This window comes from Carettochelys insculpta, chromosome 14, assembly GCF_033958435.1.
Source record: "Carettochelys insculpta isolate YL-2023 chromosome 14, ASM3395843v1, whole genome shotgun sequence".
NCBI classification, from domain to species: Eukaryota; Metazoa; Chordata; order Testudines; family Carettochelyidae; genus Carettochelys; species Carettochelys insculpta.
The window spans coordinates 37,285,224-37,304,896 of record NC_134150.1 but is presented as its reverse complement, the minus strand read 5'-3'; the positions used below and the strand labels follow the sequence as shown (position 1 = coordinate 37,304,896).

Here is a 19,673-nt window from a genome sequence, read left to right as displayed (position 1 = left end):
ATTTAATACTTTTCCAATAATTTCAGCCTTGATTTACCGAAGTAGTAATAGACGTATTAAAATTTAATTTTCTTGGGTTCACTAACTTGTATATTTTGAGTTCACTAGCTTAAGTAGCAAGAGAACATAGAGATATATGTCACTTTAAACACCCAGAACCTACCTTTAACTCTGTAAGTTGTATGCAATAAAATGATGGCAGCGGGCAATGCTGATGGCACAGTTTGTACGTACAATCAATGTACTCATGCTACAGGTTGTACCTTTCTGCCTGGGGACTTTCTGATCTGGCAACATCCATGGCCCAGCCAGACCGTGGATGTAGCTGGACAAGAGGGTGCCTGGATCAGAGAGCCCCAGTGAGTCAGTCTGGTGGGCTGGCAACCCACAAGGCCAGCAAGGCTGGGGGGCAGCCTAGCCAGGGGTGGGGGTGCTGCTGAGGTAGCAGAGCCCAAAGGAGGAAGCGGAGATCTGAGGGCCAGAGAATCTGGGGATGTCAGGAGCTGCTGAGGTGGCAGGATCCACGGGGCTGGCAGCAGCAGAGCCCTGTGGCTAGGGAAGGGATCGCAGCAGGGAGGCTACCTCCCTGCCCCACACCCCTAGAGCCTGCAGACCTGACCTCCCCTAGTCTGGCAAACTCACTTGTTTGGGACCACTCAGATCCTGAGGTTGCCGGACCAGGGAGGTCCAACCTGTCGTACATTGAAAAGCACAGCAATTATTAAGTATCACCTGATGACATTCAGATAAAATCTGGTAGTCTCAGTTTTCAGTAGACATATTCAATATAATTAGTAAACATAACAGGACAAGATATTTCAGATCATAGTGAACTTAACTGAAAATGTCTAGTCCAGACTCGGTCCTGCATTTCTTACTCACACAGTAAATAGCTCTATGGACTCTTTCACTGGCATTTCTCCTGCTAAAACCAGGTCTGAATTTTGCCTACTGGGCAAACTTCATCCCTTGTATAACTTCAGTGTCTTTCCCTGACTTCATGACAGAAAACTTTGTGGACTAAATTTTCAACTGGTAGATTACAGGCATAGCTTTATAGAAGGCAACAGGGCTATACTGATTTACACCTTCTTAGAATATGCCCCAGTATGGAAATGACATTTCATGCTGTCAAAGTAAATATTATTAAATAACAAGATTCCTCTTCACAAAAAAGTTGCATCAGCCTCCCAAGAAATATTTCCAAAGGGAAATGCTCTGTTTACCACATCTTGTCAATATTACTTTAAAAAACAAGGCAAAGAGATATCGTGACTCCAGTATTACTGCATTTATCTCCAGTTCATCCTCTGTTGCATATCTTCCATCTTACCTCCCAATAGCACCTGTATATCTCAGTAGAAAACAGTGTTAGCATGAATATCCTTGTTTTAGGACAAGTTAAAAAAAAACTATTTTCAGATTCACAAATAGGCCCAGTATTTATAATCTACATCTTAGAGTCATAAATGAGATTTTTACTTAGTAAATATCACACGTCACACAGTACTTACATTTCCACACACTATGGCAATTGGTCTAAAAGTAATGCCTATATAGGAGCTGATTACCAGCTTACAGAGTGCATAACATAATATCTTTTTTCTTCCTGAATTTGCACTCTTGTGCAAATGGTCCAGCATTGCACCAAGGTTGCAGTACTGCTGGATGAGCTGGAGTTTAGAAGAGATGTTAATCTAATAACATGACCACTTGTTTTCAACAGGAACAGCATGAGGTATCCTGAGAGAACTCCCCTTTGGATAATTGTATTCTGCCTTCCAAAGACTCCCTCTGGTTGAACTGGGTGTTATTTTTTATTTTGTATCTTAATTCTTTACATATTGTGGATACATGAAAGTAGCCTAACACAGATAAAATTAGTTCTCAGCTATCTTTTATTCCTTTTACTGATAACTGGCTAGCTAAGGTGCTTTGGATTAAAACTGTTGTAGAAACATAAGATAGTAGGTGAATAACCCTCTGTCTGGGAAATGCAGCTTCTAGAAAAGCAGGGCATGGGGCCAGATCAAATCCACCCAAGGGTGTTGAGGGTGTTGGCTAATGTGATTACAGGGCCCTTTGAAAACTCATGGTGATTGAGTGAGGTCCTGGATGACTGGAAAAAGGCAAATGCAGTGCCCATCTTTAATAAACAGAAGGACAATCCAGCCAATTATAGACCTGTCAGCAATACCTCAGTCTCCAGAAAAATCATTGAGGGATCCTCAAGGAATCCAGTTTGAAGCACCTGGAAGAGAGGAAAATGATCAGGAATAATCAGCATGGAGTCACCAAGGACTAGTCATTCCTGATCAAACTGATTACCTTCTTTGACAAGGTAACTCGCTCTGTGGACATGTGAAAGTCATTGGATGTGATATACCCTGACTTCGCAAAGCTTTTGATAGTCTCCTACATATAGTAATTCTTGTTCTTCCAGCCCCATGATTCTATAACAATGACCATTAGAGAGAATAAAATCCTGCTTCACTGAGGTCAATGGGAACTGGATTGTGATTGTAGACAGCAAATCTGCAAAAAAACCTCAGGTGATTCTGCAATAGCAAAATTCAGTTTAAACTCTGAGGAAACATACTTCTGTGTTTGATCTGGTGTCCAGTCTAACTATGACTTATTGCTCTGTGGGGTCATAGTGACCACATCTTCTGCACTGGAATTATATATAACAGCATTTTAAACAAAGAGGTCGCCGTGCTAGCCTGCATTCTAACAAAACAAAACAGCAGTCATGTAGCACTTTATAATGTCTAACAAAATAATTTATTAGATTAGATTTATTAGACAATTTGCGATCTGAAGTGGGTCTGTCGCATTAAAGCTCATCACCTAATAAATTATTTTGTTAGACTTTAAAGTGCTACATGACTGCTGTTTTGTTTTGTTAGCATTTTAAAGGAATTTCAACAGCTGATTTCCAATTGATTTTTTAAGCTCCCTTGATTTAGTCACAGCTGTTTTATCAGTTGTAGAGGTCCTCTGTCTGTTCCTTCTAAAATCAGACTTCACCATTAATAAATTGGTTAAAGAACAGCCCAGCTTTCTGCTGTTCTGTTCACTTTAGTTATCTCTGAACATTAATCCACCCTTTCCTCCCTTGCTTGGCTTTTTGCGTCAGTCCAGTCTAAAAAAAAAAAGAACACAAATCATTTTTTTAATTAGCCTTTGTTTAAAGGCAGCACGAGTAAGTGAATGATAAGAGAAAAATACCACATCCCATTATACAAATCGTTAATTTAATGAGAACTGGAGAGAGATTGCAAGACACTTTTATAGATCTAAGAACCATTATGATTATATATAGTGGACGTGAATAACAAAGGCCAAATAATTTCACCAAAGAGGAAGGACTATCTTACTCCGTTTTACAGATGCACACTTTATGTGACTTGGCCATGGGCATATAGGGCACGTGTGGCAGAGCTGAGAACTGATAATATATCTCTTTTAGTTCAGTCTAATAACATTATCACAGGGGTGGGCAATAAAACAGTGGAGGTTCACCAGGGTTAGCCCCTTCCAGGCCATCACCACTGTATTTGCCTGTGCCTCTGCAAGTATAGGTAATTACAGCTCCCATTGGCTGCGGATCATGGTTCCTGTCCAATGGAAGCTCCAGGAAGCAGACAGACAGGGACACTACTTCCCACAGCTCCTATTGGCTGGGAATGGAAACCTGTAGCCAACAGGAGCTACAATCGCCCATACTTGCAGAGGTGCACGTAAATACAACCTTGGCAGCCCACTGGGGACCAGCTCTGGGAAACTGGATCCAGCACATGGGCTGTATTTGCCAACCGCTGTTTTATCACAAGCCCAGCCTCTCACTTCATTAAACCTTCTCTGATCCCTGCAAAGCAGTCAACCACTTACTTCAGGAAGTTTAATCATTCCTTATTTATAGAATCCTGCAAAAATTAATGTGATGCTAGCACACTTTAGCATCTTTACTTTGGCAAGAATAGATTCACTTATGATGAAGGTTGTGCTTTCAGGAATGGATCCTCTTTTCAGGAATAGATCTCTCCTCTCTTTCTGCTTTTTTCGCGTACAACTTATCCTCTTCTCCTTTGAGGCAGCAACGAAGGGTCCTGTGGCACCTTATAGACTAACAGAAAAGTTTAGAGCATGAGCTTTCGTGAGTTAACTCACTTCTTCAGATGCTGGAGGAGCATCTGAAGAAGTGAGTTAACTCACGAAAGCTCATGCTCTAAACTTTTCTGTTAGTCTATAAGGTGCCACAGGACCCTTCGTTGCTACTACAGATCCAGACTAACACGGCTACCCCTCTGATCCTTTGAGGCAGTGATACATAAGCAAACCAGCCAGGCCATTATAACAAAGTCCAGATATCCCAGAGGAAGAATGAGGGAACTGAGTACCAAAATACAAGCAATTGAATCAAATGATTGTATACAATATTATAGTACAATAAAAGTGTATAAAGTCTTTTATGAGAACTGGCAACATTCTGCTCATGTATATCATTGCATGATGTATGCAGGGTTTCATGGCAAGATGTATATAGAGGCTGATAGAAAGAATGATGTGTATCTGTTGGTCATATTTTCTTAAAATATGTTGGGGAGGAAGTAATAAACAAGCATAGAATGTGTCTTTACCTGACTGCCTGGCTCTTTACAAGGGAAGGACAATGAAAGTAGGGGTCATAGTGGACCACAAGCTAAATATGAGTCAACAGTGTGATGCTTTTGTGAAAAAAAACAAACATGTTTCTGGGATGCATTAACAGGAGTGTTGAGAGCAAGGCATGGGAAGTCATTCTTTCACTCTGCTCTGCACTCACTAGGCCTCAACTGGAGTACTGTGTCCAGTTCTGGGTACCACATTTCAAGGAAGATGTGGAAAAATTGGAGAAGGTCCAGAGAAAAGCAACAAGGATGATTAAAAGTCTAGAGAACATGAGCTATGAGGGAAGACTGAAAGAACTGGACTTGTTTAGTTCAGAATAGAGAAGACTTAGAGAGGACATGATAGCCATTTTCAAGTACCTAAAGAGGGTTTCACAGAGGAGGGAGAAAAATTGTTCTCCTTAGCCTCTGAGGATATGATAAGGAGCAACGGGCTTAAACTACAGCAAGGGAGGCTTAGGTAAGACATTAGGAAAAAGTTCCTAACTGTCAGGGTGGTTACACACTGGAATAAATTGCCTAGGGAGGTTGTGGAATCTCCATCCCTGGAGATATTTAAGAGCAGGTGAGATAGACATCTATCAGGGATGGTCCAGATGGTTCTTGGTCCTGCTGTGAGGGCAGGGTACTGGACTTGATGACCCATATGGTATCTGTAACATTCCTTGGGCCTACAGAGTTCTGAGGGACTTCATTACCATCTGCCAGCAAGTCTTGTACCTGCCAGGTGTCAATTCCCTCACTCTACCAGAAACATACAAGCTCTGCCTGCTCAGCCCAGAGAGGCTCTGTTGTCATTTTGCAGGTAAGCAATGGGCACACTCTGATCCCAGGGCACACTGAGCATCCCCTAGGAATGTCCATCCCCCAATCCACTGGGCACTCACAGAATTACCAGATCCATTCCTCCCAAAGTAATAGTACACACTACCTTTTCAGTTACACCTCAGACACAGCTCCACTTAACACATAGCACTTAGATATGTGTACAATGAAAACATGAAAAGTATGATTTAACAAAGAATAGATTCTAGAAGCTAGCGAACACATGCATACTCCACAGAGCACAGGAATCTCCACATCAACTCAAAAAAAGTTGACACTGAGAAGCAGATCTGGGAAGGAATTATTAGAAACACATTTACACAGATAGAGAGCCAACAGTCACCCCATAAGAGGCAAGGGTGTATTCCTTTCCCCAGCTCATGCACCCCTCCATTCTCTGCACAGAGCCCAGTGAGTCAGTTACTCTGGATTCAACAGTGCAACTGAACAAAAGAATTGACCAATCTTTTCTGTAACCTGACATTGCTTGGAGCACAAGCACATGGAAACAGTACACAATTGGCTAACTGATTATCAGAATCAAGAGATTAAAACAACTTCCCCTAAGACAGCAGTGAGTATTAAAGAGAATGATAGGAAACAAATGGCAATTAAGTTTTACCAAAAGGACATGCAGAAGGGTAAGAATGCCAATCTAAATATAATCATAACCACCATTTCATTTGGTAAACATAACATTCAAATAAATGGGAGTTAATTTCTTTTACATTTCTTAGAACTAGACCTCGTCTTCAGTTTGAAAGCCAACAAAATAACATTTTTATACATAAACAACAAGGAGTGCTGTGGCACGTTAAAGACTAACAGATTTATTTGGGCATAATCTTTCATGGGTAAAACCCACTTCCTCAGATGCACGGGGTATTACCCATGAAAGCTTATGCCCAAATAGATCTGTTATTCTTTAAGGTGCCAAAGGATTTCTTGTTGTTTTTACAGAACTGGACTATCCCTCTGAGATTTTTACACATAACAATTGTGATATTTTAATAACGTGCTCAGCAGAGGAGTGTTCATGTAACTCTCTGCACACTAGCTATGGGACAAGTCAGAGACATGTTGAAAGCAGCACTCCAGCTTATGGGTGGAATGGAAGGTGCCAGTGGAAGATCACTTGTGGGTAATGAGACATGTTGGAGGCTCATAATCAGCATATCCATTTGCCATAGTTCAGCCTAAATATGAGTGTACAATCAGCTATGTACTATCTCACAGTTTAGCACCAGACATGACAAAAGAAAACCACAAATCAGTGACAGAGACTTAGGAGACTAAGTAGCCTGCATCTAGCTGGCCTATACCTAGAAAATGCTTCCCTTGTATCTCTACCCTGTATGAAATCTCATTTTAGGCTGTTTGGCAGTGTATATCCTGGTACCATACACCAATGACTATTATAATTAGGGAGTGCCTGGCACAAATAGTGCAAACGGCTGCCAGGTTTCTAACTACAGAGAAATGAACATCCTTGCCCCCACCCTATATTGGGCCCCTTCGAAGGCCACATCCCTGCTCACTTCATCCCCTCTTCGTCTGTTGCTCACTCTCCCCCACCCTCAGGCACTTTCACCAGGCTGGTGCAGGGGGACTGATTGTGGAAGGAGGTGAAAGCTCCAGCTGATGGTCTGAGCACTGGACTAGGGCCACAGATGAGCGGTTTGGGGTACAGGAAGGGGCTCTGGGCTGTATAGGGGGTTGAGCTGCAGGAAGGAGTGAACAGTGCAGGCTCCAGGAGGGAATTTGGATGCAGAAAGGGCCTCTGGGCTGGGACAGGGAGGAGGGATGCAGGAGGAGGTATGGGCTGCAGCTGGAGATGTGTGCTTTGGGGTGGGGCCAAAAATGAGGAGTTTGGGGTGATGAAGGGGGTTCCAGGCTAAGGCCAAGGGGGGTTGGAGTGCAGGAAGGGGCTCAGGGATAGGAAAGGATTGGGGTGCAGGGTAGGGTGTGGACTCTGGCTTGAGGTTAGAGGTTTGGGTAGCAGGAGCAGGCTCAAGACTGAGACAGAGGTTTTGGTGCAGGAAGGGGGTTGGGTGCAGTCTCTGGATAGGATTTTGGATCCAGGAGGGAATTCCAGCCTGGAATAGGGGATTGGGGTGCAGGGGTGGTGCTTACCTTAGGCAGTTCCTGGGCTGCAGTGAAGCAGGGCCAAGGCAGGTTCACTGGCAGACCTGACTCCTGGAAGTGGTAACATGTCTTTGCCGCCTGTAAATGGAGGGGCCAGAGGATTCTGCCTGCTGCCCATGCCCACAGGCACCAGCCTTGCAGCTCCCACTGACCATGCTTCACCCTGTCCGAGGCAGCTGCATGGCCTGTCCAGATGCCCTGCCCCTGCTCGCTGCAGACAGGAACTGCTTTGGCCAAGCTGCAGCACCCCCACCCACCCCACGGGGCTGGAGCAACCCCCCTGCCCACAGTGGTCAGGGGGCTGCACCTACCCCTACTGGTTAATTGTAACTGGTACACCTCATTCATTTAGGATGAGGCTTATGGGTTAACAAGTTAAGCATTAACATCCCGATTGTAAAGCCAGCTTTTGGGGTAGGGGCAGCATGCAAAGCCCCCCCTGACTGCCCTGTGCCTGACATGTCACCACTTCTGGAACCAATATGGGCCCAGGGTAGGCAGAAAACCTGCATTAGCCCCACTGGCCTGCTTCTCAGACTTTTAAAGTGCAGTCAGCTGAGCTAACCAGAGCTACCGAGTTTCTTTTTGATGAGGCATTTCTGGGAACCCTGTCTGTTGTGACCTAATTGCTCACAATCACATGTTACTTATAGTAAATGTACAGCAGTGTGCAGCGGCAGTCAGTAAAGCAAATAGGACGTTAGGAATTATTAAAAAAGGGATAGAGAATGAGACGAAGAATATCATACTTCCCCTATATAAAACTATGGTACACCCACATCTTGAGTACTGCGTGCAGATGTGGTCTCCTCACCTCAAAAAAGATATACTGGCATTTGAAAAAGTTCAGAAAAGGGCAACTAAAATGATCAAGGGTTTGGAAAGGGTCCCATATGAGGAGAGGCTAGAGAGACTTGGACTTTTCAGCCTAGAAAAGAGGAGATTGAGGGGCGATATGATAGAGGTATACAAAATCATGAACGGTGTGGAGAAAGTGAATATTGAAAAGTTATTTACTTGTTCCCATAATATAAGAACAAGAGGACACCAAATGAAATTAATGGGCAGTAGGTTCAAAACTAATAAAAGAAAATTTTTCTTCACACAGCACACAGTCAACCTGTGGAACTCCTTGCCAGAGGAGGCTGTGAAGGCCAGCACTCTAACAGAGTTTAAAAAAGAGCTTGATAAATTTTTGGAGGTTAGGTCCACAAATGGCTATTAGCCAAGGGTAAAGTATGGTGCCCCTAGCCTTTAGTCAAAGGCTGGAGACAGATGGCAGGAGACAAATCGCTTGATCATTGTCTTCGGTTCACCTCCTCTGGGGCACTTGGCACTGGCCACTGTCGACAGACAGGATACTGGGCTGGATGGACCTTTGGTCTGACCCAGTATGGCCGTTCTTATGTTAGTTCGTCTCCTAGAGACAATATACCACAAATCCCCAAATATATTTCTTTTAACCATCCAATCATCAGTGCATTTATATAACATTTCTGACTTTCATTGTAAAAACATAATGATACGGGTCGTTCCCATATCCCCCTTCTGAATCCAGATTACCTGTAAATGCTTACAAATCAGGCTTAACAGCTCATTTGTGTTCTCCTCCAAAATTAAATGACAAAAAGGGTGGGGGATTACTTTGGATAAAAACATTTTTGAGCCTAGAAATATTTTTTCTCCAAATTGTGAAGTTAATTGGTAAGTGCACAAGCAAAACTATTAAATCTCAGTACGGACAAAGCTTTTGTTTTAAGCACAGGAACAGATAGATTATGTTCAAAGCTGAAAGACTTGCAACAGAAGTGTCAAAACAGTAAAGCTTCTCTTCCTATATGGGCTTTTAAGTGCTTTTTGCATTAATCAGTTTCAGTGCTTGATAATTATATAGTCTACATTCAAGACACCAAAACACAATGCTTATTGCACAAGATTGATTCCTTACATTTCATATCATATCTCCAGCAGTGGCCATCACCTGATCCTTAAGAAGCAGATTCAAAAACCCATATTGGACATAAGTCTGTATGATTCTATGATGCTATCGGAGGGTGAGAGGCTTTTTCCTGACCTCTTCAGGCAACAAGTCACCACCCTGAAGCATGGGGTTCAGTACACTTCACAGAACCGTGTTACCAATGTCTGAACACTGCAGCTGCATGCCTTCGGGGAGATGCTTAGTGTGCTGGGGGAGAAGGGTGTGAAGCCCTGGAGCAGACATGGGCTTAAAGAAGCAGGTGCAGTGTAGCACAGGGTGATGATGTGCCTCTGAGCAGAGTATTAAAAGATGCTCAGGCCTACATTTCTTTAAATGGGCCTGACCTCTCTCCTTACTCATAATGCCCGTCTCCCACCCGACCTCCTGTCTCAGCTTCCTCTTCACCTCCCCAGTCAACTCCCCTCCCTTCCTTGCAACCCCTTTTTCCTCCCCCTCTAGTCAACTCCTCTCTCTCTCTCTCTCTCTCTCTCTCTCTCCCTCCCTTCCTGTCTCCCCCCAGGCAATTCCTCCACCTCCTGCAGCCCCTCCCTCCAGGCAATCCCTCCCCTCCCGCCAACACCTCTCCCCGCCCCTCCCCTTTACCTCTCGTCTGGCCTCGGCCAGGCTGGACTCCATCCCCCACAATGCTCCCTCTCCTCGCGAGAGCTGCGGTCGGGCGGGCGGAAATCTCGGGGCGAGGCACGGAAGTCCCGGTGCCTTGGAGACGAGAGCGGGGCCTGTTTGGGAGTCGTCGCTCATCGTCATGGCCGAGACCGACCCCAAGACTGTGCAGGATCTTACCGCCGTGGTGAGGGGCCCGGGCGGGTCCCGGCACAACCGTCAGCACGAGTGGGGGCGGCGAGGAGGATGTTTCCTGCGCAAGCCCCGTGCCGGCCCGTGGAGCCCAAGGAGGGCGCTGGGTGGTTGGGGGGAGGGGGACGCGCAAAGACCGAGGGGATGCGGGCAGGAGAAGTATCGCCTGGTCGGGGAGCGGGGCTGGGGGCGGCCCATAAACTAAGAAACGACTGACGTTAACCCTGCGCTCCCTGCCCGCCGGGGCTGCCCAGGCAGTGCAGGAAATAGCCGGGAGGGGCCGTGCAAGGCCAGGCCTGGGACACCTGTTGCCCCAGGCTGCCTGAGACCACCCCCTCGCATTGCACGGAAGGAGAGGGATGAAACCCAGCTCCTACCTCAGCAGGACCGAGCTGGTGCCTGCCAGCCCAGCTGGGGAGGGGTGCTGACTTAGAGGTTGATTTCTGCCTCACCTCATAGCTTTTGGGGACACTTCAGTGAGATGGTTTTTCCCAAACTCTCTGGCTGCTCCTTCCACACCCAGCTTAATGGTTACAAGGCTGTTTGCCAGGAGGCTACTACCAGGAGTAGTTCAGAGCAGGCTGTGTTTTTTGAGAATTTTTGGGGGGTAGGAATAAGCTGTATTTGGAAAACGTGAAAATCTGTGTGTTTTCTCAGTGTTACACTTCTGAGTTGCAGGATGGTTGTGGGGTTAAAGTATAGTGATGGGCTTTCCGCGGGTTGGGATCCTGTTTTTGACACTTAGTGGGTAAACGTCAAATGTTACTCTTCCTCCCTTTCTTCAGTGGCATGATGGGGGATGTTATGCACAGTTAGGTGTACAGGCCTACTCTAAGGTTTAGTAGGTGGTTGTGGAGCACTTTGAAATTCCACGAGGGAAGACACTGTATAAATGCAGAATTAATATTGGCAAGGAGTTACAGGGTAGTTTTGAGCATATGATCAATGGTAACGTCCAAACCTGGTGATGTGTGAAACATGATGAGCTCATCAATGACTGCACTATGCTATAGTAGTATAAAAAGGGATATTTTATTTAAGAACTTCTTTTGCTCCTGTTAGGTACAGACACTGCTTCAACAGATGCAAGACAAATTTCAGACAATGTCTGACCAGATCATTGGAAGAAATATCCTTTCTTCTTGTAAAATGCCTCTGTGTTGGAGAAGTGTGTGCAAATAGTTATGCATATTAAATTATAAACCTGTAAGATTTTTAATGCTGTTGTACATTATAACAATGTCTGAGGGTGTGATCAAATGATAAACTCCTATTGAAGTGTAAACATTACAGTTCATTTTCTTTAACTCAAGCCAACTCGATGACATGAGCTGTCGTATTGATGACCTGGAGAAAAACATTGCAGACCTCATGACACAAGCAGGAGTGGAAGAATTGGAAGGAGAGAACAAGATGCCTGCAACACACAAGAGTTAAAGTGAGGGAATTGCTTATTAGCTTTTCAAATGGAATCCTGGCTTAAAAGGGGAAAACGACCATTTACTTCAGAGGCCAGGATTTCACCCTCTGATTTGAGTCAGTCTGAAATCCCCATAGTATAATTCTGAAACTGCTGTGATGAAAAATTGTGTTTTACTATGCAGTAAGCTCCAGAACACTTGTGTGTACTCTTTTTAGCAGAATGCTCTGGATACAGAATAACTGAAAGCTCCCACCAACCTCTTCTGACAGGCTGTTGAAGAAGTAGAAATCAAAAATACAGTGTATTAAGGGAGTTCATCAGTGAAATGGCTGTGTATGACCTTTGCTGTTCATTGAGCCTGATAGCATACAGTTAATGTTGGAACAAACTATAACATTAGACACTTCCCTCACCATCTAGTTTTTTTGCCTGAAATTTGTCTGCCTCCTTGGCAGTCTTACCAGTGTGTTTTACACAAAAACAGTAGTTGGAACAGTAGATATTCCATCTGCTTTTCAAGCAACAGCCCAGTAAAATGTGGCTTCTGATGCAGCAGCAGGTAAATAAAGAATTATAAAGTCCCCCCTAAGAAAATCTCATGACTGATCCAGTGTATTGCAGATAACGATGGATGTGCTGGATTGTTTATTAAAGGTATTAGACACTTCCTCACCTGTCCAGGGGTTTTAATTAGTGGTATAATTTCATGGACATTAATCATACTACAGGTTGCAACTCTTAATCTGGTACACTCTTGTCTGACAACACAGGTGGTCTGACAGAACCACAGATGTTCCAGGACCAGAGTCCGGGGCCTGGGGCCAGAGCAGTGGCTGGCAGTTGGGCCAGGACACCTGCCTGCACCACAGCAGTGTAGGAGGGGAGGGCCAGAGTCCTGGGGCAGTGGGAGACTAGAGCTACCTGGGACAAAACTGGACCTCCCCTGGTCTGGCAAACAGGTCACAACCATGCTGGACCAGGGATGTGCAAGCTGTAGTACAAGATTGTAAATTAGTAGTGGTTTCAAGGTCACTGGTAAAATGCAGTTGGAATAGTTCCACAACTTGAGATATACAACAACATAACTTCTCTCAGGCTGTTTTGGACACTTCCTGATCTAAGGGCTTGTCTATACTACCACCTTCCTTCAAAGGAAGGATGGTGATTAGGGTGTTAGGAGTTTACTAGTGAAGTGCTGCTGTGCATAGGCAGCACTTTATTAAGCAAATTGCCCCCCACAGCAGCTCTGAAGTTCTAAAGTTTGCAGTGCTGGCACGCATCTAGCCGCGGCTCACTCGCCAGTCCTTCAAAGTGGTGGGGCAACTTTGAAGTCCCCTTACTCCTCACAAGGGAGTACACCATATAAATACAGAATTAATATTGGCAAGAAGTTACAGGGTAGTTTGAGCACTTGATCAATGGTAACATCCAAACCTGGTGGTGTATGAAACATGATGAGCTCATCAGTGACTGCGCTATGCTAAAGTAGTATAAAAAGGGATATTTTATTTAAGAACTTTTGTTCAAAAGGAGTAAGGGGAGTTCAGAGTTGCCCCACGACTTCAAAGTACTGGTGGGTGAGCCATGGTTAGACATGCTGGTACTTCGAAGTTTAGAACTTTGGAGTTGCCGTTTGGGGGAGGGGTGGGCAATTTGCTTAATGAAGTGCTGCCTATGCACAGCAGCACTTCATTAGTGAACTCCCAACACCCTAATTACCATCCTTCCTTTGAGGGAAGGTTGTAGCGTAGACAAGCCCTAAGTCTCAGTCTCTATGGAGGAGACATAATAAACAAACAAACCTTGTTTGGGTAAACTTTCTGTAATTGTAGCTAGCTGATTATCTTTACTTGTTGAATTATATTTGTGTGTGTGAAAGTTAATCATTTAAATCATGCAGTCATTTATATTTTAGTTGCACCAGAATTCAGCTTTTACTCTTAAGTTTGATGGAGTTTTTACACTTCTCTAGGTCATAAGATTAGGGCATGGAACCTCAGAAATGAAGTCGGACATGTTCATCAATCTATTTAAAAAAATGTTTTTAGAAAGCATGGGTAGTGGTTGACTCTAATTCCACAATTACTGTGTATCTGCTGAGCGTGCATCAAGTGAAATACCTATTAAAAGTAATATTCTGTCTTCCCTAACAGGTTGCCATAATTTAAGATGAATGCTGGAATACTTTTTTTTCCCCCCACAAGTCCACGTGATTACAGAAGTTTTTTGCAAAAGGTGTATGTTAAAGCATTTTATATGATTATAAAGCTTGCATTCCTAATGTATAGGTAGGTTTAGTGTATTTTGATTTGTGTAGTGCAGTTTCACAGTTTTTGAATTCTTGTTGTAAGGATCAGTTGTATTAAACATGTATTTGCTGGATCTTAACTAAAACTACTGAATAAGTGGAATTTTGTGATGACATTTACTACACTTTTCTAATTTCAGTTTGATGGCTAAAAAACCTATTGTTTTCTGTCAACTTGACAAACTACTTGTCATATGGTAACTTAACACTTGGGGAGTGAAGCACAAGATTGAAATTTAGTTATAGTTCTACTTAGTATCAGTCATTTGTAGTAGTACAAAATCATATTAATGTTTTAATACACCCAGCAAGATGTTCTTGGCTACTTTAAGATGTAAAGAATTTTTACTTGTACTCCTAGCATTACTTTACTGTATGCTGCCATGACTAAAAACTGAAATGTCATGTGGTAGAAACATCCCTCCAAAGGTAAGCAGTCACTGTAGCTCAAGTGGGTAATTCATTTATAAAGCTGAGATGCTGTTAATAAATCCTGTGATGAAATTTCTTAGCAAAGGCTTTGTAATAGTATTGCAAGAAACTGCAATGAAATTCTACTAGTGTACAGAGTTAGTTGCAAATATGCACTGAAGTAATGGTCTTTTTTTTTTTTTTTAATAATAAGGCACTGGGTCTGTAATTCTGAGGAGGGCAGAAATCCACTTATGGTTAAAATCTTGCTACTATGTGAGCAACAAATAACTTAGTCTTCAAAATACCCTGCTTTAGAAACTGTTTGCTTACCTTTCTCTTAGTCCTATCCAATTTTACATGGGTCTTGAATTCCATATACTGGTTAGAGCATTTGGAAATCCCAAATGTTTGTTAAAAGAATCTTCCATATCATTGCACTATAGAGAAAAATGGCTCAAATAAGTGCTCGGATGATACTATGACTGCTACACTACCACCACTTGTTTGAGAGCATAGAGTTGATATTCTAGCTGTTTATACTTTACTTTAATGCTAGTATGAGTGTTTAACTTCACTAGAATTTATGAAGGCAATGTGGGTATGTCACCTCAAAACGGACAATTGTACTAGTTCATAATATTAGGAGAAATTTTGTGATCGTAGGAAATGTAAGGCTGGTGGTACAGTATACATTTGTACTGTCATTAAAATATACAATAAAATTGTTAAATGGTAAATTATAGTCCAATCAAATACTGTATGTGCACATGAGCTTTTATGCATGTCTTGTACAAGTCACTGTCTTAGCAATGGATATTTCTGGAACTTCAAGCATAATGAATAGGTTCTTTGCACATTTAATCTAGCTTTAGTCACATAATACTGTAATTTATGATCTGGAACCTGTACAGCTGGATACTTGCCATGCTATGGCAAAGGTGAGATCAAAATTTAGTGTCATTTTAATTCTCAAATGCCAGTATTTTTATATGAAGACTTTAACCAATGCAAAGAAATTCAAATCTGATTTATTTATAAGAGTTTGTCAGAAATAGTAGAGTTTTCCTTGAGCTATAAGATTTCCTCATCCAAATGTATTTTAGTGGAAAACTTCACCTTAATGGAAAAGTTACTGTTTGCTTATAGCGATTAGGTAGTATTTCTCTGTGGCAATACTTCTAGCAATACCAGTAAATAAATGTTAATCTGGAAAAGTGATTTTTATGCCAAAAATATCTGCACAGGCTGTTCTTACTAATTAACTTACAATCAGGTTGTTCAAGATAAAGATCTGACTGATGAATTAACCAAATAAGAATCCTTTTGTCTAATATAAACATGTATTTGAGCTATATTGATGGAGGAGAAATAGGATATTTCTACTACTCATCCCTCATTAAATGAGTACTTCACTTATGAGTACTTGCTTAAATGATGGACACATACTTATCTTAGTTCACTTTACGAGTGAACTCCCTCCACTAATACGAGACTAATCCCCTCTCTGCAGCTCCAACCTGCCCTAGTCTAACCCCCCGCACCCCCTACCTGCAGCAGCCTGGCCCCGCAGCATCTTAACCCTTGCTGCTGGCCCCATAGTCCCAACCTGCAGCAGCCTTAAGCCCATGGCCAGCCCCGCAGCAGCCTGACACTCTCTTCCCCCACCCCACAGTGGCCCCATGGCCACCTTAAACTCCCTGCTGGCCCCATGGCAGTCTGACCCCCTGCACCAGCCCCATGTGTCTGCTCCATAGCAGACTGACACCGCCCCCCCCCCCCCCCCGAGTGCCAGCCCCAACAAGTGGTAGCCTTAAACCCCCCCGCCCCCGCAATCCCCCCGACAGCCCTGCAGACTGGCCCTGTGGCGGCATGAATCCTGACACCACCCCCCACCCCAACTGCTGCTGGGCCACACATCCAACCTTCAGCAGTCTGAACCCCCCCACCCACCCCATGGACCCAACCCATCACCAGGTTTTAATCCTCCCTCCCAGTCATCCCCAAACTGCCCTCAGCCTTTAACCTTTTCTGACCCCCAAACCCAAGGTTCACTTACCTTTCAAAAGCTGCACTACCTGCTGCCACTCCTTCATTGAGTTAGGAGCACTAGGAACTGATCTGAGACTTTTACCTGTATTTTAAGAATTTAGTGTCCCTCTTTCGAGTTTTTGCCTACAAGCAGAAATTGTGAACCAATTGTGCTTGTATAGCAAGGGTTGAGTATATACAGTCTGCCTGTTAAAAGTTGCACTTTCCCCTCTTCCAATCCAAGAATTAGAGTGCTGTAATCAGGTTTTTATATGGATTCTACATTTTACAATGTAGAGGATAGGTCTTTTACTATGAGTTAATTAAAACAGATCCATTATCCTTCTGCTAGTTGTGAAAGATGGACCTGCTAGTTGGCAGAAGTCCCTCTCGTTGAGTAAGTTATCTAGATTATATTCTACTTTAATATGAGCAAAAATCAAGTTAATATTCTGCTTGTGTATCATACATCAACTTGAGAAGGCACTATTGCTCATTGGAGAAAGGGTGAGACAGTTCCTCATTTTTCTTTTTTTGAAACATTTGCCCTGACGTACAATAAAAGAGGCTCACAAACAAAACAAAAATAAAGCTGCTTTATTTTGCCCTGGGTCTGCCTTTGGATATTTCAGCATAAATATTTATAGTAGCATACAAGCAGGAAGATGTGTTCCTATCATTAAAATGAGTTACCACTTTCCATTTTATGAAAAGTAAAAACAAAACTAATTTGCATTTGCACACTGGTGTATTTGCACACTCATTCACAAATTAGAGTTACGATGAAAGCATGTCCGACTATACACCTAAAAAAGTCTGTGGCACCATAAAGAGTAACAAGACAGTTTATTTTTCTTTGAGAAGCTATAAACTAACCCAGCTACCTCCTGAGACTATTATACACCTTACCAGGCTTGACATATACAAAAGGTGTCATACACTGTGCTTGCTAATCTGTAGTTTCTAAGGCTAGTACAGCTCCTTAGGATGGGGACCATGCTGTGTTTATTCTTCCTTCTGATACCTCAGTATTAGACTACTGTACTGCTGTTGAGGTCCCTTGAGGCTGGAAGCTATAGTTAAGGCTATGTCTATACTATACATAGAAGTAGAGTGCTGGTATGCAAGTTTAGCTATGAAATAGGCGTAGCTAAAAATTGATTTGTGGTAGAATTCCATCTGTGGCTACACAGTGGAATGTTCATAATGCAAGGAGGACAGAAGCATTTCTTCCTTCAAACTTGTTTATTCCTCACCTCTCACAAGGAGTACAGAGGTTGACTTTGATCCTTGGGATCATCATTTCATGCATAGTAACAGAGGGAGCCATGCTAGTCTATATACTATCAAAAAAAAAAAAAAGCAGTCAAGTAGCACTTTAAAGACTAGCAAAATAATTTATTAGGTGACCTTGTGTGGGACAGACCCACTTCTTCAGACCATAGCCATACCAGAGATGGCTACATATGACTAGTATGGCTATGGTCTGAAGAAGTAGGTCTGTCCCACAAAAGCTCCCCTAATAAATGATTTTGCTAGTCTTTAAAGTGCTACTTGACTGCTTTTTGTTTTGACATTTCATGCATGTGAAATCAAACCCCAGAAGATTATTTAATGGGAAGAAGGATTCTTTCAAAGATGGGATTAGTTTCTAAAGAACAGCATCTACACTGGCTTTCTTCTTTTGAAAGAAGCTTTTGAAATTAGAATATGCAAATAAGGTGTCAAATATGCAAAATTGTCTCATTTGCTTTACCTCATTTGCATATCTTTCAAAAGAGGAATGCAAGTGTAGATGCACCCTGTGTGTATGCTGCACTCTCTGTAGCTGTGTCTCCTGTATTGTGGGGGTGGCATTTGTTTCCCACTGAAAGTGTTGCAATCTGGCACACAGGATCACAGGTTTAATGCAGTGGCTGCACCAGATCATAATGCCACTGGATTTTGGGGTCTTTTCAAACAGGCACCCTGGGACCATCTTTCCCTCTCAACTACCCTACTATTTATAATGAATGTATCCTTGCAACTCCCCCATGAGGTAGAGTGCCATTATTCCCATTGTACAGATGGGAAGAGAAAGCACAGAATCTGAGCAACTTGTCTATCATTACATGGAAGTCTTTGGGAAGCTTGGGTTCAATTCCCTGCTCTTCCAAGTCCAAGGGTAATGACCACCCTGGATCATCCCTCCTTTCAGATGGAGACTCAATTTATTCTCAGGTTAGGGATATACAAGTTATCCAATGCAAGAGAAAAGAGATTTTAAATTAGCATCTTAATGGTTCCAAGATGAGATGTTTGAAAGCAAGGCTAAATACACTCAATCCTCTTCCCCAAAAACCAGGGCTACACTGCATCACAAGTTCTGCCAGCATTCAGGTGGGATTCTTTTCATTACATGGAGTATTCCATCAGGTATTTTAAGGAGACATCATTCCGTAGCATGCAGTGCCTTCTAGTGGACACTGCTTTAAAAACCTCTACTCAAATTAATTATTTGGGCACCTTTATAGTAGTACTTTAGATGTTAGGACTTTAATGGACCACATGCTGCTTTGAAATGTGGTTATTGCACAAGGCACTCTGGCTCTGTGTTTACAATTAAGGAAATTAATGAGAAACAAATCCTTTTCTAGCCCTGCTGTGGTCTGATGGGACTTGATGCTTACTATGTTTCTTTATTCCTGACTAATGTGGCATTAATGAAATTAGATTATTAGGTAAATAAAGCATAGGAGAACTGAAGAACTCATGCAGGGAGGCCTGAGTCTTAAATAATTTGAGGTATTTTCTCCCCTTAACATACTTACATAGCTATAATATTATTCTAGCAGTTCAGCAAAATGGATTAATGTATCCTATTTATGAACATAAATTTCCTATTTAGCAGAAAGTAGAAGGACAATATCCCTGCCCCAGGTAGGTTACAATCTAAAACATTAACAATGAATGAAGAAAGGGAAGCGAAGTAAAGGGCATAAAAGTATTTCCAAGAACAAAGATTTTGTTTATTTAAATTGCAGTAGTTGCTGGAAGCTCTGAATCATACCAGGGACTCATGCT

General features: G+C 42.7%; 1 protein-coding gene and 1 long non-coding RNA gene across 3 annotated transcripts in view; one reads left to right on the top strand and one right to left on the bottom strand.

Moving 5' to 3' along the window:
- Window positions 1–10,259, bottom strand: part of LOC142020539 (uncharacterized) — a 127,361-nt gene extending 117,102 nt beyond the window's left edge. The window contains exons 1-2 of one of the 2 annotated variants that reach the window (XR_012647434.1): window positions 10,228–10,259; window positions 2,198–2,251 (exon numbers count right to left, since the gene is read on the bottom strand). This is a non-coding gene — a long non-coding RNA (uncharacterized LOC142020539). Of the gene's footprint in view, window positions 1–2,197; window positions 2,252–7,631; window positions 7,720–10,227 lie in introns of those variants that run through there. The other variant, XR_012647433.1, reaches the window with a different exon arrangement.
- Window positions 10,260–10,311: 52 nt separating this feature from the next.
- Window positions 10,312–15,319, top strand: HSBP1 (heat shock factor binding protein 1). The gene is made up of 4 exons (XM_075008896.1): window positions 10,312–10,432; window positions 11,500–11,566; window positions 11,756–11,875; window positions 14,014–15,319. The coding sequence occupies exons 1-3, from the start codon at window positions 10,388–10,390 to the stop codon at window positions 11,872–11,874; spliced, it is 231 nt and encodes a 76-aa protein (XP_074864997.1). The 5' UTR covers window positions 10,312–10,387; the 3' UTR covers window position 11,875; window positions 14,014–15,319.
- Window positions 15,320–19,673: the final 4,354 nt, after the last annotated feature.